A 15,966-nucleotide genomic window follows, 5' to 3' on the forward strand; every position below is an offset into this window, starting at 1 on the left:
CAGTAGATTGTTCATCCTGAGGTGAAAAACCCAACAAATTTGGTGTCACTGGCCAGATCTTACGGCGGCTTCTGTTTCTCTTTCTGTTCTCCATCAAAGTGCCAGATGATTTGAATTTTGACATCTCTGTGAAAGCACGCAGTGAATTGTGCTTCCTCACAAATACACCGAAAATAAACATGGAAGCGTTTTTTCTTGCAGCAATTAATGCATCACATGCTCACAAAAGTGCTTCAATTAGCTATGAAGACAGAAATGATTGTCATTGTTAATATGCTGAATGATGAACAGTAACTTGATGCGATTGTCAACGATTGCGCAATTCACATTTGCTCAATTTCAACAGATTGTAGATTTTTGTTTAGATTTTTTCATGGTAACATACTCAAGAGGTCATTTGAATGTGCGTCCAAAATAGCTCACGATTCGATCGTCATTTATGTATCGAGGTTTCACTCACAGATGACCATGGCAATAATGTTGATTTTAGACACAAGTATGCTGGGTTTATGGTTGCACGTTGCACTTTTCCAGTTGCCATCAGCCAATTTCTGTAGGACTTGCCTTCATTAAACCGGAGTCATAAACATCAGTAGCTATGAAAATATCTTAAAAAAAAAATGTTCATAAACAGCCTGCTAAAATTAGCTGATTCACAGAGTAATGGCTAACTTGAGATTGCACCTCGTTAAGAGTTATTATTTACTAGCGTGTGTGTGTTTTTGTGGTCCTTGAGCCCGAGCCATACATGTTGCTAAATGTTAAACGTGTCACATTTGATGTCATGTCAACAATCACAATCAATTTTTCCCCCTTGCCTGAAAAGTCACCGATAGCAAAGAACGAGCCAATGAAGGTTTTGGAGCATTCTGGCGCCCCCCAACGTTTTGTTGCTGTCACTGCAAGCAGGAAGCAGGAGCGAGAGTTGTCATTCAAATCCACGGCAGAAAAAAAAAAATTGTCAGTCAGTTGCTCGAAGCTTTCGTGGAGCTCAATTTGTTCTTGTCGCGGCACAACCACGCGGAAATGTGTGCAGTGGACAACATCTGTTGACGACTTGCAAGTTTATGCTGGATATGAATTTGGGCTGAAAGGTCGACGGACTGACGCGACGATGAAGTCAGGTGAGAACGAAATCAGAAGTGCACTTGCTGTTGTTTGATGTTGACGCAAAAACGCGTCGTGATTTTCGAAACGTACGAATTTGTTAATTGGTGCTAAATGTCGCCTGCTTATTTTGCGACAGTTTTTTTGTTGTTGAGTGCTTAAAACGTTGAAAACTTTGACGGCGTTCACATGCGTCAAACTCAAGATCCGGGTGCCATTTGTGTTTCGCCACCTTTTTTGGGACAAATCAAGTGTGAAGTGTGTCTACTCCTTCACGTTTCTTACTAAATGAATTAGTTTGATTTTTTGGAATCTACACAAAGAATGTCTTTTTGTAAAATTGTAGTCCGCAAGTGTAAAACTGAAAAAAAATGGAGCAGTCGTCATGTTTTTATAATGACTTCCATGATGGAGTGCGGGTCCACATCAAACATTTGAAAAGTACACGAGTCATGTATCACACCAGAAACCGTCTTCTTCAAGACACGATTGAAATTTTGTACGGTTGTGAATTACGTCCAATGTTTTAATAACTGCAATAACGAAACCTGAAAAGGGCAAGATTAGGACTTTTATCTTGACAAAATAATTGTTTCTTGTAAAGATGACATCTTTTAATCCCGACAAAATTCATCTTTGTTCAATTTTGGTTCTTATTCACATTTTTGACACAATAATGTGAATTTCTTATGTTAAAATGATGACACTTTTTTTTTTCTTGAAAATGAACTTTTTAATTCCTGTCTTTTAGGGGTACCGTGGCATTTCTGTTTTATGAGACTCCGAGTCCAAAACGTTTGTGAATCGCCGCTCTGCGACTCCGCATCGCTCTTTTGTTGTTTTCCCGGATAGTTGATATCCCTTTCAACCATAGCTCGTTATTTACGAGCCACCGAAAGAGAACAGAAAGATTTTCTCGTCTCTCGAGTGTCGTGCTGGTCCACTCGTTTTGCCAGCGTGACCCGTTTGCGTGACGCCCCTCCCTTCCATCCCCGGACCACTTCTCTGCAAACCTCCAATAAATCCTGCGCTCGGAGCGTGCGTTGGATCACTCGGCGTGGGCTCGTATACAAAAGTCGTGTGCTATTTGCCCCCCCCCCCACGTGCAACATTTTCCCCTACAAGTGCGCATCAGTGATTGCAAAGCAGCTTTTGAAAACGTGGCCCCCAACCGCCGGCGCAACATCTGGCACCCACCTGAAAAGCCATTGCAACTGCAATTTGCATATCCTGCTCGTCATGTTGGATTTTATTTGACTGTGGAACGTCATCCAACATGGTCCACTTTTTACTAATTGTAATACAAACAATCCTGATTTGGGCCAAGCCGTCGTGGGGCTCAAATCTTTTCGTAAGGATTTTATTTATTTCTTGCCTTCTGAGTATGCGAGGACTTCCGAAATCAAAGTAGACAAAACACGGTGCAGTTTAATCCTCGGGACGGAGTCTCTCTAAATATGTTTTGTCTTTCCAGGTTTTCTGATTCGGCTGTTTGTCTTCGTTTTCCTCCAAATTTTAAATGTTTTCGCCCGAAAGACATCGGCCAGTATTTGTTCACGTGCGTCTTTGTGTCGGCAGGCGCGCGCAAGCCACCTCTGGCCCCGAAACCCGAGCTAGCCCGGCGACAGCCGGCGGCGGCGTCTCCCGCGACGCCCCGAAAACAAGTCCCGTCGCAGCGGTCCCCGGGCCCCCCGAGGAAGATGAAACCGACGCCGGCACCGAAACCGAACCTCTCCGAGCTCAACTCCAAAGCCACCACGGCGGCCAAAAGTCCACCCATGGTCGGCCTCCTGAACACCCAAAACGGAATACGGCATGACAAGAAAAAGCCAAACTGGGATTATATCATTCCTATTTGTCTGTGCAGCCAGAAAAACTGTCGCTGCATCCGTGACAGTCACGTGGGCAAAACGGAGCGAGCCCTCAAGACGTTGCATGCGGTCGCAGCCGAGGAGAATGGAACGACCGCATCTCCGGGTCGGACCACTGACGATTCCAGAAGAGAAGTCACCCTTGCGTCAACTGCCGATGGCCACAAACCTCTCAGAGACACTTTACCCGCTTTGGCCAAGAACCTCAACAAAAACCGGACGACCTCGAGTCCGCCCATCCAAGTTGGAAGGCTTCTACTTAGAGCCGCGAACGACGAGGCACACGCTGACGCGATAACGCGAGAGGATGAGGAAGACGCTGAAGGCGCCGAGCAAAAGAAAAAAGCGCTGACCCTGAGTCAGCCCGTCCCCGTCCTTGTCCCAGTCCCAGTTCCAGTTCCACGGAGACACAAAAACACCCCGCTGGCCTGCCAGGAGAGGGAGGAGATCCCCATCCAGGAAGGGAGGATCGTGAGAGAGTTGCAGATGTCATCCGAAGGCAACGCCGGCGCATCGTCGTCTGTCAGCCGAGCGTCGCCGTCACCCGCCAGAAGGCCGGCGACGGCGCCCAGGACCAAGCCTTATCTCGCCGCGCGTCCTGCTCCATCAACGCTCCAAAGCGACGTGGACAAAGACGATTCAGAGCTGTCGGTCGGCAACCGAGACGAGGGGGCGGAGCTAGACCAGGAAGGAAGACGTGATCGGGACGCCTCCGACAAAGACCGGACAGAGTCCAGTTTGCTCTTCGACCGCGACGAAGCGGTCAAGCTCGTTCCGAAGACGCCACGAAGAAACAACAGCCCGGTGGCGTGGATGAACGAGATGGAACCTCCTGCGCCGGGAGAAGATCTGACGTGGGGAGTTCTCTTGAAAAATCAAAAGACCGTCCCGGCCGATCTTCCTTTGCCCCCGGCAAAGATGACGAGAACGCCCAAAAGTAGCCCGCCGCCGCCGCCGACCTCGGACAAGCGGAGACGCAGGTCCTTCTCCGGGACGGACTCGGTCCGTTCCGAAGGACGGAGGAGCTCTTTCAGGAAGCTGCTTGATCTCAAGCTGTCCGTCATGATGTTGCCCAAGCTCATGGCCGAAGGCTCGCCGGCGCCCCCGCCGGAGCCCGATGAGCGGGACGTGGCGCCGCGATCCTCCCCGCTGCTCGGTGTGGAACAAAGCGCGGATGGAGAAGAGCAAGACGTCAACTACGAGAACATTTGCTACTACGAGGAGATCTCGGACTACGAGAACGTCTACTTTGACGGCTCAGATGCTTCCGGTGCCACCTGGCAGAGTTTGTACAACGATGACGGCCTTTACGAGGAACCGGAGGCGTATTTGTCACCGGATAAAAACGATGACCATGAGAGGTGCGTGAGCATTTTTTATTTATTTTTTGCTCATTTTCCTCTCTCAATTATTACATCTGCTGTCGTTGAGGTGGCCCGAGTTGACCTACAGCCCCCGCCCCCTCGGCCCCCCACACACACACTTTAAGCTCTTGAAGTTTAATGCCCAACGAAACATCAAGCCAAGAGACACTTGACACTTTGTATTCAGAATAACCACTTCAAGCGCTTCATGCTAAAGCTAATTAGCGTCTCCGTTGTTGAGCTAGCATGTTATCGTTATTGTTTGTGTTCATGAAGTACAATACGAAATAAAATGGTGGCATTAGGCGACCCCGGCATGTGGGCAAAATGAAAACATGTGATGGAATTGCCGATCGTTCGCATGACCTTTACCATTTCAAACCTCAAATTTATTTGGTGTGAATGGCGCCAGATTACGGCGTACGGAGCTACGCGCTCTCTCGCGGCTTATCTTGGCTTATCTTCGCTTAGCGTGCCACTACTTGAAAGCCATCGCCGGTCACATGCTCGAAAACACGTTGAGCAGCTCACAACCGCAAATGAGTCACGGCCGAGCTCAACATGCCGCCGTGCGCGCGCGGCAAGCTGGTATTTCCGGCACTTGCGTCATTTGCTGTTTGTCTTTTTGGGGGACTTCAAGTTGGAGACTTTTCACAAATGACAATTTGATCCAATGTCGATGACGTGCCACTCGGCCTGTCTTGAACACGACTTGTTCTTTTCAAGTCTGAAAATGTTTTCACCGATGCCGGCGGCACTTCCTCCCCGAGAAAAACGGCCTCATCGCGATCCGGCACACCTGTGCAATCGTCACACTCTTTCGTCATTTGAAATTCACTCCCGCCCAAATCTTGAATATCACCTCGAGCGAGCGCCTGCGCATGGCTCAAGTTCTCATTTTGATTCTCCCGTCAAACGTGAAGAAAGTCACGAATGAAATTGATTTTGCCATCGTAATTTGGAAGAAATTGAGATAACCGGTGAGCCAACTGGGATTTTTTTTTTTTTTACGGGCGAACCCATTTTTGGCATTTTCAGTCAGTTTGACGGCGAAAGATGAAAGTCGCACTTCCGTCATCATGACATGAACATTTTAGATCAATACAAAAAAAATGAATAAAACAATAAAAAAAAACAAATTCAATGGAACCTAAACGGATTTCTCAAAGATGTTGCCGCGTACAAATGAAGATGACGATCCTGAATTGCTTTTTTTTCTGGCCAATCTGCTGCAAACATTTCTTTGAATGCGATCACACACACACACACACACACTTTGAAAGAAAATGACCTCCCGACTTCTTTGTCTGCACGAGTCATCGCTTTTCCGCCGACGAGCGACTTTGCGCTCTGCTGACTTTCTTGTTCCGAGCAGAAGTTCTTTGGACGACGACGACTTGATGATTCCTTTTTCCGATGACGAGGAGGAAGATGACGGCTCCCTCTCGAGCAAAGGAGACGCCGAGCAACCCGAGGCGAGTGCGCTGACGAGAGCAAAGTGCTGCTGCGGTGCCTTCAAATTGGATTTTTCCGTGACAAACTTTCAACTCAAAACACTCAAATCAACTTCCCTTCGATGGGAACGGAAATGCCGTTCGGCTTTTGTCAAAGGAGGAGGATTGCGCCTCGTCCTATTTTGTGTCGTTCAGCCGTTTGAGCGTCATTCATCGATTGCTACGCGCGTCTCGGCCACTCGGGGGCGCTGTCATTTTTGCCTTTTTCTCGCCAAAGATGCTTTCTCCAAATCCGAGCAAATTGGAAGGCAAACGTTGACGTGGCGTCACGTCCAATAAAGTTGGCTCGTCGCTCGCGTGGGGTGAACAAAACGCAATCCAATGTGGCCCCACCAAATCTTTTTTTTTTTTTTGCTTCTTCTTCTTTGCGTGCTTTTTGTTTCCTTCAAGTGGTTGCGCTCTCCAAATCAATTTGGCTTGGGCTTGCTTGAAGGAAATTTGCACAAATCTCTTTTGAATGATTTCCTTGTCATTTGCTTTTTTTTTTTTTTTTTCTCGCCAAATGCAAACATTGGTCACCTGATTTTTGTCACATTTTTCTCGCAATTGCCGACCATAACATGTTTTCTTTTCAGCTGACATGTTGTCAATTTGTGTTTTTTTTTTTTTTTTTTTCCTTTTTGTCTCGCTAGATGCCAAGTGGCCCCCGAAAGACCAAAATCCATCACATTGCCACGGAAATTATGACCTCTGAGAAAGTGTAAGTTTTTTTTTCTTTCTTTCTTCCGCCGTGCTCCAATGTGTAACCTTTTCGCTTTTGGGATCCCTTCGTAGGTTTGTTGACGTCCTGAAGCTGCTTCATGTGGTAAGTCCTCAAAGCGAGCTTTTGCCACCTTCCCTTTTGTGTTGCGTTTCACGGCTCGGCGACCAAAGTCGACACGGATGTCAGTCTTGATGCGCTTTCGGCCGTTGAGTCAACAGGACAAACACTCAAAAGCGCAAATAAATGACGGATGTGCAGTTTGTGCGCCGACCCGCCCTGATGGCCTGACCTCGCCAAGCTTTGCGCACAGCGGCAAAACCTTTTCGTTCTCTCATGTTTTAATCCGGTTATTACGAAATCTTGTGGGGGAGCGAGGAAACCTGATTGGCTATTTGAGTTCCATTGAGTTATGGAACAAATGAAACTCGTAAGTCAAGGGACCACTCCACATTACAACTTGGGTTGTACATGCCACGCCCCTTAAAGACACACACGCGCGCACACAATCGATCACCGTTTTGGGACGTCGATCGCAGTGAAAGTACGATGACTTCCAATGGCGACTTTGGACTCGCTCCCTTCAGTGACTCGGAGTGAGAGATGGCGAGAGCGGCGGGGGGCGTGGTCACGTTCCTCACTTTTCAAGTCGCCGCTCATCTCCTCATATCCAAACTGAAAAATGGGCCATCTTGGATCTCGTCCTCCTTTTTTGCAAGAGATGTTGCGTTAAATGCATAACAGAGCCCCACCCGATTTTGATGACATGAAAGCAAAAGGAGCAACTCATACTTTTGAGTGTTTGTTACTCAGTTACTTGACTTCAATGAAAACCACGCAAAAGCACGGGCAGGGTCAGAGGTCGTCGCCCGCGAGGAGGCGTAGCCTCACTCCGCCAAAGTTGAATCGGCGCTTCGACAGTTTTAAGAAGTGCCCGCTGAGTACTTTTGGCATCCCAGCCGCTTATTTGCATCTTTTTGAAGCAACGCTTTCATTTCTTGTCCTGGAATCGTTTCACTCCTGAGCGTTTGGCTCCGCAGATGCTCACGTGATCGCACGTCAGACAGGAAGTGTCCGTCACCTCATCTGCGGAACCGTCGGCTCCGGTGATGACACACGGTCGAGCTGGTTCTCGTCGAGCAAAAACGACTCCGGGTGAAATCGATAAAAACATTTTTAGGATCAAATAAAAGTATATTTTGGAAATGTATCTATAAAGTCTCTCCAACCGATAAAAAAAAACAAAAAACTTCAAAAGCGAGTCTCTGGAAAAATCCAGAATCCCCAAATCAATGACCATGAAAGCGCCAAATTGTTGCCAAATGTGCATGCATTGAATTTGGAAGGCAGGCCCGCCCTTCCACCATGATTAGGGGGGGGTGCACACTTGTGCAACCGCATGATCGGACTGGTTTCTTTTGACTTCCGCTCTCAACAGAGTTCGTTGCGGGCCAAATTATTGTCAGGAAAGGTTTTCCAAAGAATCATCGATGCCAAAAATGACGTTTGAGAAATATGAACATTTTGCTGCTTGAAGAAACAAAATTGTCATTTTGTACAGGAGGTGAAAAAAGCTCGAACGCGGAGCCGAAATGTTGCGCTCGCCGTGGATTGTCTGTCATAGTTGTTGCAAAGGGCGGTTCTGTCGCTTTTGGATCTTCTTACCCGCGTCGTGAGCGTCTTCATCTTGCTGTCGGAATTTCGCCGCGGGCGTCACCGTTCCGTCGTGCGTTTGAATCGTTCCTCTCTCGTCAGCATTTTGTGATTCGGCGCGCGTGTGCGTGTGAACGGCAGGACTTCCGCGAGGCCGTGGCCAAAGCGTCGCGTGAAAACGGCAAAGCCGTCATTGAGGAGCATCTGCTCAACCAGATCCTCTGCTCCCTCCCGCAACTCTACCAACTCAACCGGGACCTTCTGCGAGAGCTGCAGATTCGGCTGGACCAATGGTAGCGAGCGCCGTCCGCGCTTTGCCTCGTGCGCGTGCGCCTGGCAAAAGAGCGCTTTCCTGTTTTTTGCGCAGGGCTGAAAAGAAGCAGGTGGCCGACATCTTCCTGAAGGTGGGTCCCTACCTCAAGATGTACTCCACGTACGTCCGCCACTTTGACCGGAATGCGGCGCTCCTGGAAGAGCAGAGCAAGAAGAATGCGCCGTTCGCCGCCGTCGTGCGACAATTTGAGGTAACGACCGGCGGCGGACCCGTCTCTTTTCCGCACGTTCGTGAGATCGTCTCCGGGAATCGGCACATATGTGGCGCCCGTCACGTTAGCGATTCTGACCGGGTGAGCGAATGGTTCCAAGCGGCCCGGGGGGGGGGGGGGGGGGTCCTCTTTTTGCGAGCGGAAAAATGTGATGTCGTCACGTTTGTACAACGCCGAAGAAGTGGCAAGCCGCTCGCTTTCCATTCTTGTCGCTTTGCACCCAAAAACGTTTGGGCTGTTGGGGCGAATTTTCATTTGGGCAAGCCCCGCCCCCTCTCGGCCCACTTTCAAAACTCGTCATTTTCATTCTTTGGCTTTCGACTCGACGCGAGACCGTCGTCGCTGCTCTGCTCTTCTTCTGGCATCGATTGTTTCTCTTTTCATTTCTCGGACGGCACATGGAAAGCGTTTTGCTGAGGTGAAATGCGCCACAGAAATCCAGTCGGATTGCTTTGTGTTGATGGACAGTTTTGCACGTCGCGTCCATTAATCAACGTGGAAGAACGCTGCGCCATCATTTGCATCTTTTCTCCATCATCGTCGTCGTCATCATCCTCCAATTTATTGATTAATTTGTTCTCAATCTGCGTGACGTTTCGTCCCAGGCCAGTCCGCGTTGCGCCAACTTGGCTCTGAAGCATTACCTCCTGAAACCCGTTCAGAGGATTCCGCAGTATCAGCTCCTGCTCAGAGGTAAGACGTGCCGGCCGGCGTCTTGCAAATCTTGTTGCCTTTTTCCTTCTTGCGTGCGGATCCGTTGGGAGGGAGGCCCGGTCCTGCGCCACGTGGAAATTCTGAGCTTCGACGGTCGCCGCGCAAACATTATTGACTGACTTTTAAGTGCCGTTGAAGACGTTTTTGTTTTGGTTTTTTTCCCTGATGGTCCTCAAGTGTGAAATGAAGACGCCAATTTCCACGTTTTTGGTTTTTTTTTTTTCCCTGATGGTCCTCAAGTGTGAAATGAAGACGCCAATTTCCACGTTTTAGGTTTTTTTTTTTTTCCCCTGATGGTCCTCAAGTGTGAAATGAAGTGAAGCAGTCTAAGAACAACGTACTTTGCAATTTCCAGCCTTCTTCTTTTCTCCTCGTGTGCCATCTTGGGAAAAAAAAGCCAAACTTCTGACATCAGCGCTGAATTGTTGCGCCATTCGATTCGAAAGTCCAAATGGTGCGACTCCATCGGAGGATTTTTCACCCCAAATCGGATGACGTGACATCACGTGATCGTTGACGCCCGTACGCGTCGGATCGGATCAGAACACGCGAAGTACGCTGACGCCGTCGCTCTTGCCGGATCATCATGTAAACGACGCCGCACTTTTTTTCGGAGCCGCCATTTAAAATGTTTGATAATGTGGCAGGAATTGATCGTGTCGTCGACCCGGACGGCTCAAGTGTTTGTTTTTTGCAGACTATTTGAAGAACTTGTCCAAAGACTCGGCCGATTACAAGAACACGCAAGGTAAACAAAGCACGGCTCGGTCGGAATCCGTGGCGTGGAATGCTGTTGTTTTCTTTTGCTCCATTCAGATGCGCTCGCGATTGTTCAGGAGGTGGCCAATCACGCCAACGACATCATCAAGCAAGGGGTAAGAGGCCGTTCCGAGTCCAAGGATATCGCCCAAATGCTTCAAAATACGGGCGCCGCAAAAGTCGACAAATAGCATCGACGGCGCTCTCATGCTTGAAGCTAAAAAAAATGGTGCAGCAACACATGTAGACACACCAGGTCGTGAATTCTTTATCCTCTGGAAAAAAAAAATGCAATAATTAGTGCCGCTGGCTGAGTTGCGGTCAACGGGAAAGATGATTTGTTGAGTTACAAGCGTGCTCACGGGAAAAAAAATTCAGCATGTGTCTCACCGCTGCGCCATCCTAATTGCGTTGTTTGCACACCAGGACAACTTCCGGAAGCTGATTGAGGTCCAGTGCAGCCTGAACGGCCATCACGAGATCGTCCAGCCGGGAAGGGTGAGGACGCGCGGCTTCCCCGACCCGTCCGACCAAATGGGATTTGAAAAAATGCCTTTTTTCTTTGGGACCAGACGTTCCTGAAAGAGGGCGTCCTCAACAAGCTGTCCAGGAAAGTCATGCAGCCCAGAATGTTCTTCCTGGTAACTTTGACCATTTCAAACGTTTTACGATGAGCCGCACAAGCAACGTCGTCACCATCCATGAACATCATTGTTCAAATCTGGACGATATCGTCGCTGTCGGGTGGAATCCTCGCAACTTTCCAGCAAATGCAAAAAAAAAGTCCCCTCGCGAACAGCCGGCGAGTTGACTTTCCGTTGCGCCGACATTAGCACGACGCCGACCCAAATTCACGGGACGGACGTCGTGTCTTGAAAAAAAATAAATAAATTTTCGTCTGTCCATCCGCTTGCGTTTGCGTATTATGAGGCCATCAAATTTTTATTTGGTCTGGCACAACTTTGCAGTCATTGAAGGCTTCTGAAGGAGAAAATTTTGCGTGTGACAAAAACGTGCGCATGCGCAGCAACTTCCGCACTTTCAAGCTTCGGAGCTCGTCCTCATCACGTCGAGGTGAACTTTTGCGACACTTTTCACGAGTGATACAACCGTCTGCTTTTTTCAGGGCCGATACCGATGACTAAAAGTCGTGGAGGCCGATGTTCATTTGTGGGAAAAGAATGGTGTCGAAATTTTGAAAACTAAAAATTCCAAAAGTTGGCTTAGTTTCAATTTGTTTAAGCACAACTTTAGTGATTTGTTTTTTTAGCTCTTAGAAAATACACAACTTAGCTTTAAAAGTCAAACAAAAAGTGCACGGCGCTCCCCAGCTCAGCTGCGTGTCTTCTAGTTCAATAAACACCAACATCTCTTTCAAGTTTACGACGGCAAATAGTTTTCAATTTGTTGCGAGTTGTCGTCGACTGAAAACGTCCGCAAAGTTGGTGGCTTGTTGCCTCCCGTCGTGCGTGTGACTCCAAGTGAAAAAGCAAGCGGGCGGCTCTCTGCTCATTGGCTGCGACCCGCTGCGCAAGGAACCAATCAGATGGTGCTGCGGGCGGGCCAATCTGCTTCTGCCGGCAGGGCCACCAGCACATCAAAGAGAAAATATTGTGGGCTTCAGCGAGCCAAAATCAACCAACTTTGAATTTATTGGCCTTGAAAATAAAAAAAAAGTTCAAATGCCAAATAGCGACCCCGATAATCGACCCGGTCGATAATCGGTCTCACGCAGTCGAAGAGGCCGAATCGGTTCCAAATAACAGACGAGCCTCAACAATGCGAGGTTTCCGCCCAACAATGACAATTTGCATGAAAATAATGAAAGAGGTTTGTGCGTTCCGCCGTCATTTGTTTTGAAGCTCGATTGTCGTGGGCGGCCCAAATCAGCCAGCAAACGTTTGCCTTTTCTGCGTCAGTTTAACGACAGCTTGCTGTACACCACCCCCGCTCCGTCGGGCCAGTACAAGTTCAACAACATGTTGTCTCTGGCGGGCATGAAGGTGAGAACTTGTCGAACGCGCCCATCCCGCCGACCGTCTCCAAACCATGATCTGCGTCGTCGTCGCAGGTGAGCCGACCGAGCCAAGAGGTCCAACCCAACGAGTTTCTTCTTGAGAGCGTGGAGCGCTCCTTTATTCTCTCGGCGAGGTCATCATTTTGCCTTTTCTTCTTCTTCATTTTTTATTTCGCTCTCGGAAACGACCTTTGTTTTTTTTCTCGCCGCAGTTCGTCGTCCGAGCGAGACGAGTGGCTCGAGGCCATTTCCGCGGCCGTCGGCGACTACGCCCGGAAAAAGATCACGTTCATATCCGGAAAGTCCTTTGACGAGGTCACGCGACCGTGACGGAAAGATGGAGCAAAAGATCCGCGCGCACGTCCTCAACGAGTCGTCTCTTTGCTTTCCGAATGTTTCAGGTCCAACTGAGCCACGACGATGGCGCTTCTTTGGGCGCCAAAGCTCCCATTTGGATCCCAGACCCGCGCGCCAGCATGTGCATGATCTGCACCTGCGAATTCACACTGACGTGGAGGCGCCACCACTGCCGGGCCTGCGGAAAGGTGAGCGGGCGGGCGCTTCGCCGAAGCACGCCGACGCGCATCTAGACCACTTCCCATCATTCGGGCTCGACAAACAAGACTCTGGCGGTCGGGCCGTCATCGTCGAAAGCATCGATACGATACAAAAAGGCGGCGCAATCGTTACCTCATCTGGAGCGCGTCGCCGTCATTTGGCGAATAATAATAACTCGGCATCAAAAACACATCTTGAATTCATCGACGTTTCCGTGACGTATGACGACCGGCGGGACGATGACATGATCGTTCGTCCGTTCGTCAGATGGCAGAAACAAAACCGACATCAATCGTTGGCGACTTCCTGCACGTCGCTATCGGCTTTGCGTTCACTCGAACCAGCCCGCGCGGAGCCGAAACGGTCCCACGGGGGGGGGGACAAATTGTGAAAAAGGGCTCGACGGAGCCAGGACGGAGGGGAGTTGGAGTCCGGCCTTCGTGCGTGCGAAGCGCTCGCGAGGCGGCCAAAAAGTTCAGCTCGACCTACTCGGCCAAATGGGCGACGACAAAAATGCCCTCAAAATTGCCGATTCGCATCGGGCTCGTTTGCGGAGAAAAAGAAAGAAGAAAATTGACACGACGAAGAAAGAAACAAAGAAGACCATCACGAGGTAAGCGCAGTCGAATCGTAAATTAGCCAGCTCGTGCTGGTGAAAGAAACGTTAGCATCCCTCCCGCGGCGGCGTTTTTTTTTTTTTTTTTGGGTGGAGGGGAAGGGCGGAACAGAGTCGGGGGGGGTGGCCGACCATTTTTATATCTAAGGCCAGAGATTGGCAGCCGGAGGGCGGGGGACTGACTGACCTCTCTGTCAATGCGCGAGTCCACATGATTTGGTCTTTTTGTCCGGTCGCCCGGCGAGATTTTTTTTTCATGGAAAATGCACAAAATGGCACCAAACGCCACCGCGCTACACGGTTGTTTTGTAATTATTGATTTATTTGCCCACCAGGTGGTGTGCCAGTCATGTTCGTCCAACAAGCAAAGCCTGGAGTACCTCAAGAAGCAGTCGGCGCGAGTGTGTGACCAGTGCTTCGCGGTTCTGCGGGAGCACCAAAGTAGCCTTTCCAGCAGCGCATTTCCGCGTGTTGCGTGTCTTCAAAGAGGTGGTCAGCATTTTTTGGGGGGTTTGGTTTGCCAGGCCGAGAAGAAGATCCCTCCGGAGCGCCACTTCCCAAAGCCTCCTTTGCTTTCTCTCGCAAGCACAAGCGCATTCCGGCCGCCCTCAAGGAGGTGAGCCCAACTTCCCCTCGCTAACGTGCACTCTCTCGCCAACGCCTCTTATTGCCGCGCGTGCGACTTTTGTCAGGTGTCGGCCAGCGCGGACAGCCGCTCCATGAGTGGCTATTTGCAGAGGTCCAAGGGCAAAAAGAAGCCGGCCAAGCGCTTGTGGTTTGTCATCAAAGAGAAAGTTCTGTACACCTACGCCGCCAGTGAGGTAGGCCCCGCGCCATTTGCGTGGCTTTGCTCTCGGGTGGCGCGGAAAGAGAAAACAACACATGGAATCGGATATCATCAGATCATTCACAATTTTGCGCATGAGGATGAAAAGACCACATTTATCGGATCATTCCTAACGCAAATTTGGCGCCGATCCCATAAAGTCGTGAACCTCCGTTTATCGGGGGAAGCGCCTGCGATGATGGCTTGAATTCCTACACTAGAGACAGTGTATATTAAAAAAAAGAAAAAAGGAGGGGGGCGGGGGGAATACCAACAGTGCGTACTTATTTGCAGAAGGAGACAAAAAAATCAGATCATGAAAAATGGCCTGGCCTCACTCTTTGAAATCCGTCAAGAGGAAGCAATCGATGTGCAACTCCGAGTGACGCGGTTCCATCCTGTAGGACGTGGCCGCCTTGGAGAGTCAACCGCTTTTAGGCTTGGTCTTCAAAGTCGACTCGTCCCAGAGGTCGCAGTTCGGGCTTTACCACAAAAACACTCTCTACTACAATTTTCAAGCGGACGACGTCCAAACGGCCCAGAGGTAAACTATGAAGGTCTCGTGAGGAGAGACAAGCTGACGATAGCAACTTGAATTTGCGCTTCGCAGGTGGATCGACACATTCCGAGAATCGGCGATACTGTAGTGCGTGACGTTGACATTTCATCTGTGGCCTGGCAGCTTTTGACCTCAGCGTTGCCGGACTTTGCCAGCTGGAGACGCCCCATCTGGAAGGCTCTCGCCCCGATTACTGACGGGACCTCTTCTCTCGCTCGTTTCATACGACACAGGAGCATGCACGTATTGTCGACGGCTCTCGCGTTCTCATCTGCGCATTTTTAAACCGTAGTTGTCTCGAATTAAGTTTTGGGGGGGTTCACGCAAAAGCTTGTTGTTTACGGTATGTAGCACACACTTTTTTTTTTTTATTCCTGTGATGAACGTTCCTTTTTTTTTTAAATTAGACCAAGTGTGTATTGGTGCACCACCACTCGTCAATATTCCATTCACTTAACTTACTGAAATGTTGCTAAATGCCGAAGCACATGCAAACACTGATAAGAACAAAGGATCTGTAAATACACATCTGGTTTCTGTCATAAATACTGTGCTGTTTTAAAAACTTGCAGCTCTCCATAACATTTGAGTTTTATGATACATGAATCCCTTTGCTTGGATCTGTTTGACATCTGCCGCCATAACACATTTTGTTTCATCGTGCACTAGAATTATTTTTTCATTTTTTTTCCCGCCAACAATCCTAAAAATCACATACCGTTGACTAGACTTCCTTCGTGTGCGACACAAAAAAAAAACACAACAACACAATTTAAAGGTGGACAAAAACAACTTTGCTTTCTGTGCTGGCCAAAGTCATTTTCATGACAGGCCACATTGAAAAAAAACATTCAAATGTCGACTCACCTCGCCAGATTATCACGTACTAGGACTGCTGATAGCGACTTTTTTTTTTAAACTGGCAATTAATCTGTCAATTTCTTATTTGATCATTTAAAAAAAAAAAAAATTCCCCATTTCCATTTCTCCAGAAACGGGGCATTTCAAACTAATAGTACTGATTATGATTCAATTACTGGCTTGCTCTGCAACATGTTAAAAAAAAATCTGCAAAAATGTTTACTATCCAGCCGCTTCTCCTGTTTTTTTTTAAATTTTAAAGCAGATGTTTGCAACGGTTTAGTCAACTTTCATGAAGGATC

General features: G+C 48.8%; 1 protein-coding gene across 2 annotated transcripts; it reads left to right on the top strand.

The window, feature by feature from the left end:
* Window positions 1–890: 890 nt before the first annotated feature.
* Window positions 891–15,879, top strand: LOC148315904 (FYVE, RhoGEF and PH domain-containing protein 6-like). Of its 2 annotated transcripts, XM_088287261.1 has the most exons (21): window positions 891–1,124; window positions 2,686–4,339; window positions 5,718–5,817; window positions 6,489–6,556; window positions 6,631–6,661; window positions 8,351–8,502; window positions 8,577–8,733; window positions 9,360–9,447; window positions 10,166–10,216; window positions 10,285–10,343; window positions 10,654–10,725; window positions 10,800–10,868; window positions 12,147–12,230; window positions 12,299–12,378; window positions 12,457–12,559; window positions 12,646–12,789; window positions 13,754–13,859; window positions 13,943–14,034; window positions 14,111–14,239; window positions 14,649–14,788; window positions 14,855–15,879. In XM_088287261.1, exons 1-21 carry the CDS (start codon window positions 1,115–1,117, stop codon window positions 14,889–14,891), a joined length of 3,426 nt encoding a protein of 1,141 aa, XP_088143387.1. In that variant the 5' UTR covers window positions 891–1,114; the 3' UTR covers window positions 14,892–15,879. The 2 variants fall into 2 exon arrangements, with proteins under 2 accessions (XP_088143387.1, XP_088143386.1); XM_088287260.1 differs by lacking the exon at window positions 14,855–15,879 and having other exon boundaries at window positions 14,111–14,777.
* Window positions 15,880–15,966: the final 87 nt, after the last annotated feature.

This window comes from Idiotropiscis lumnitzeri, unplaced genomic scaffold, assembly GCF_059441095.1.
Source record: "Idiotropiscis lumnitzeri isolate Australia: NSW breed Sydney's pygmy pipehorse unplaced genomic scaffold, RoL_Ilum_1.0 HiC_scaffold_35, whole genome shotgun sequence".
Lineage (NCBI taxonomy): Eukaryota > Metazoa > Chordata > Actinopteri > Syngnathiformes > Syngnathidae > Idiotropiscis > Idiotropiscis lumnitzeri.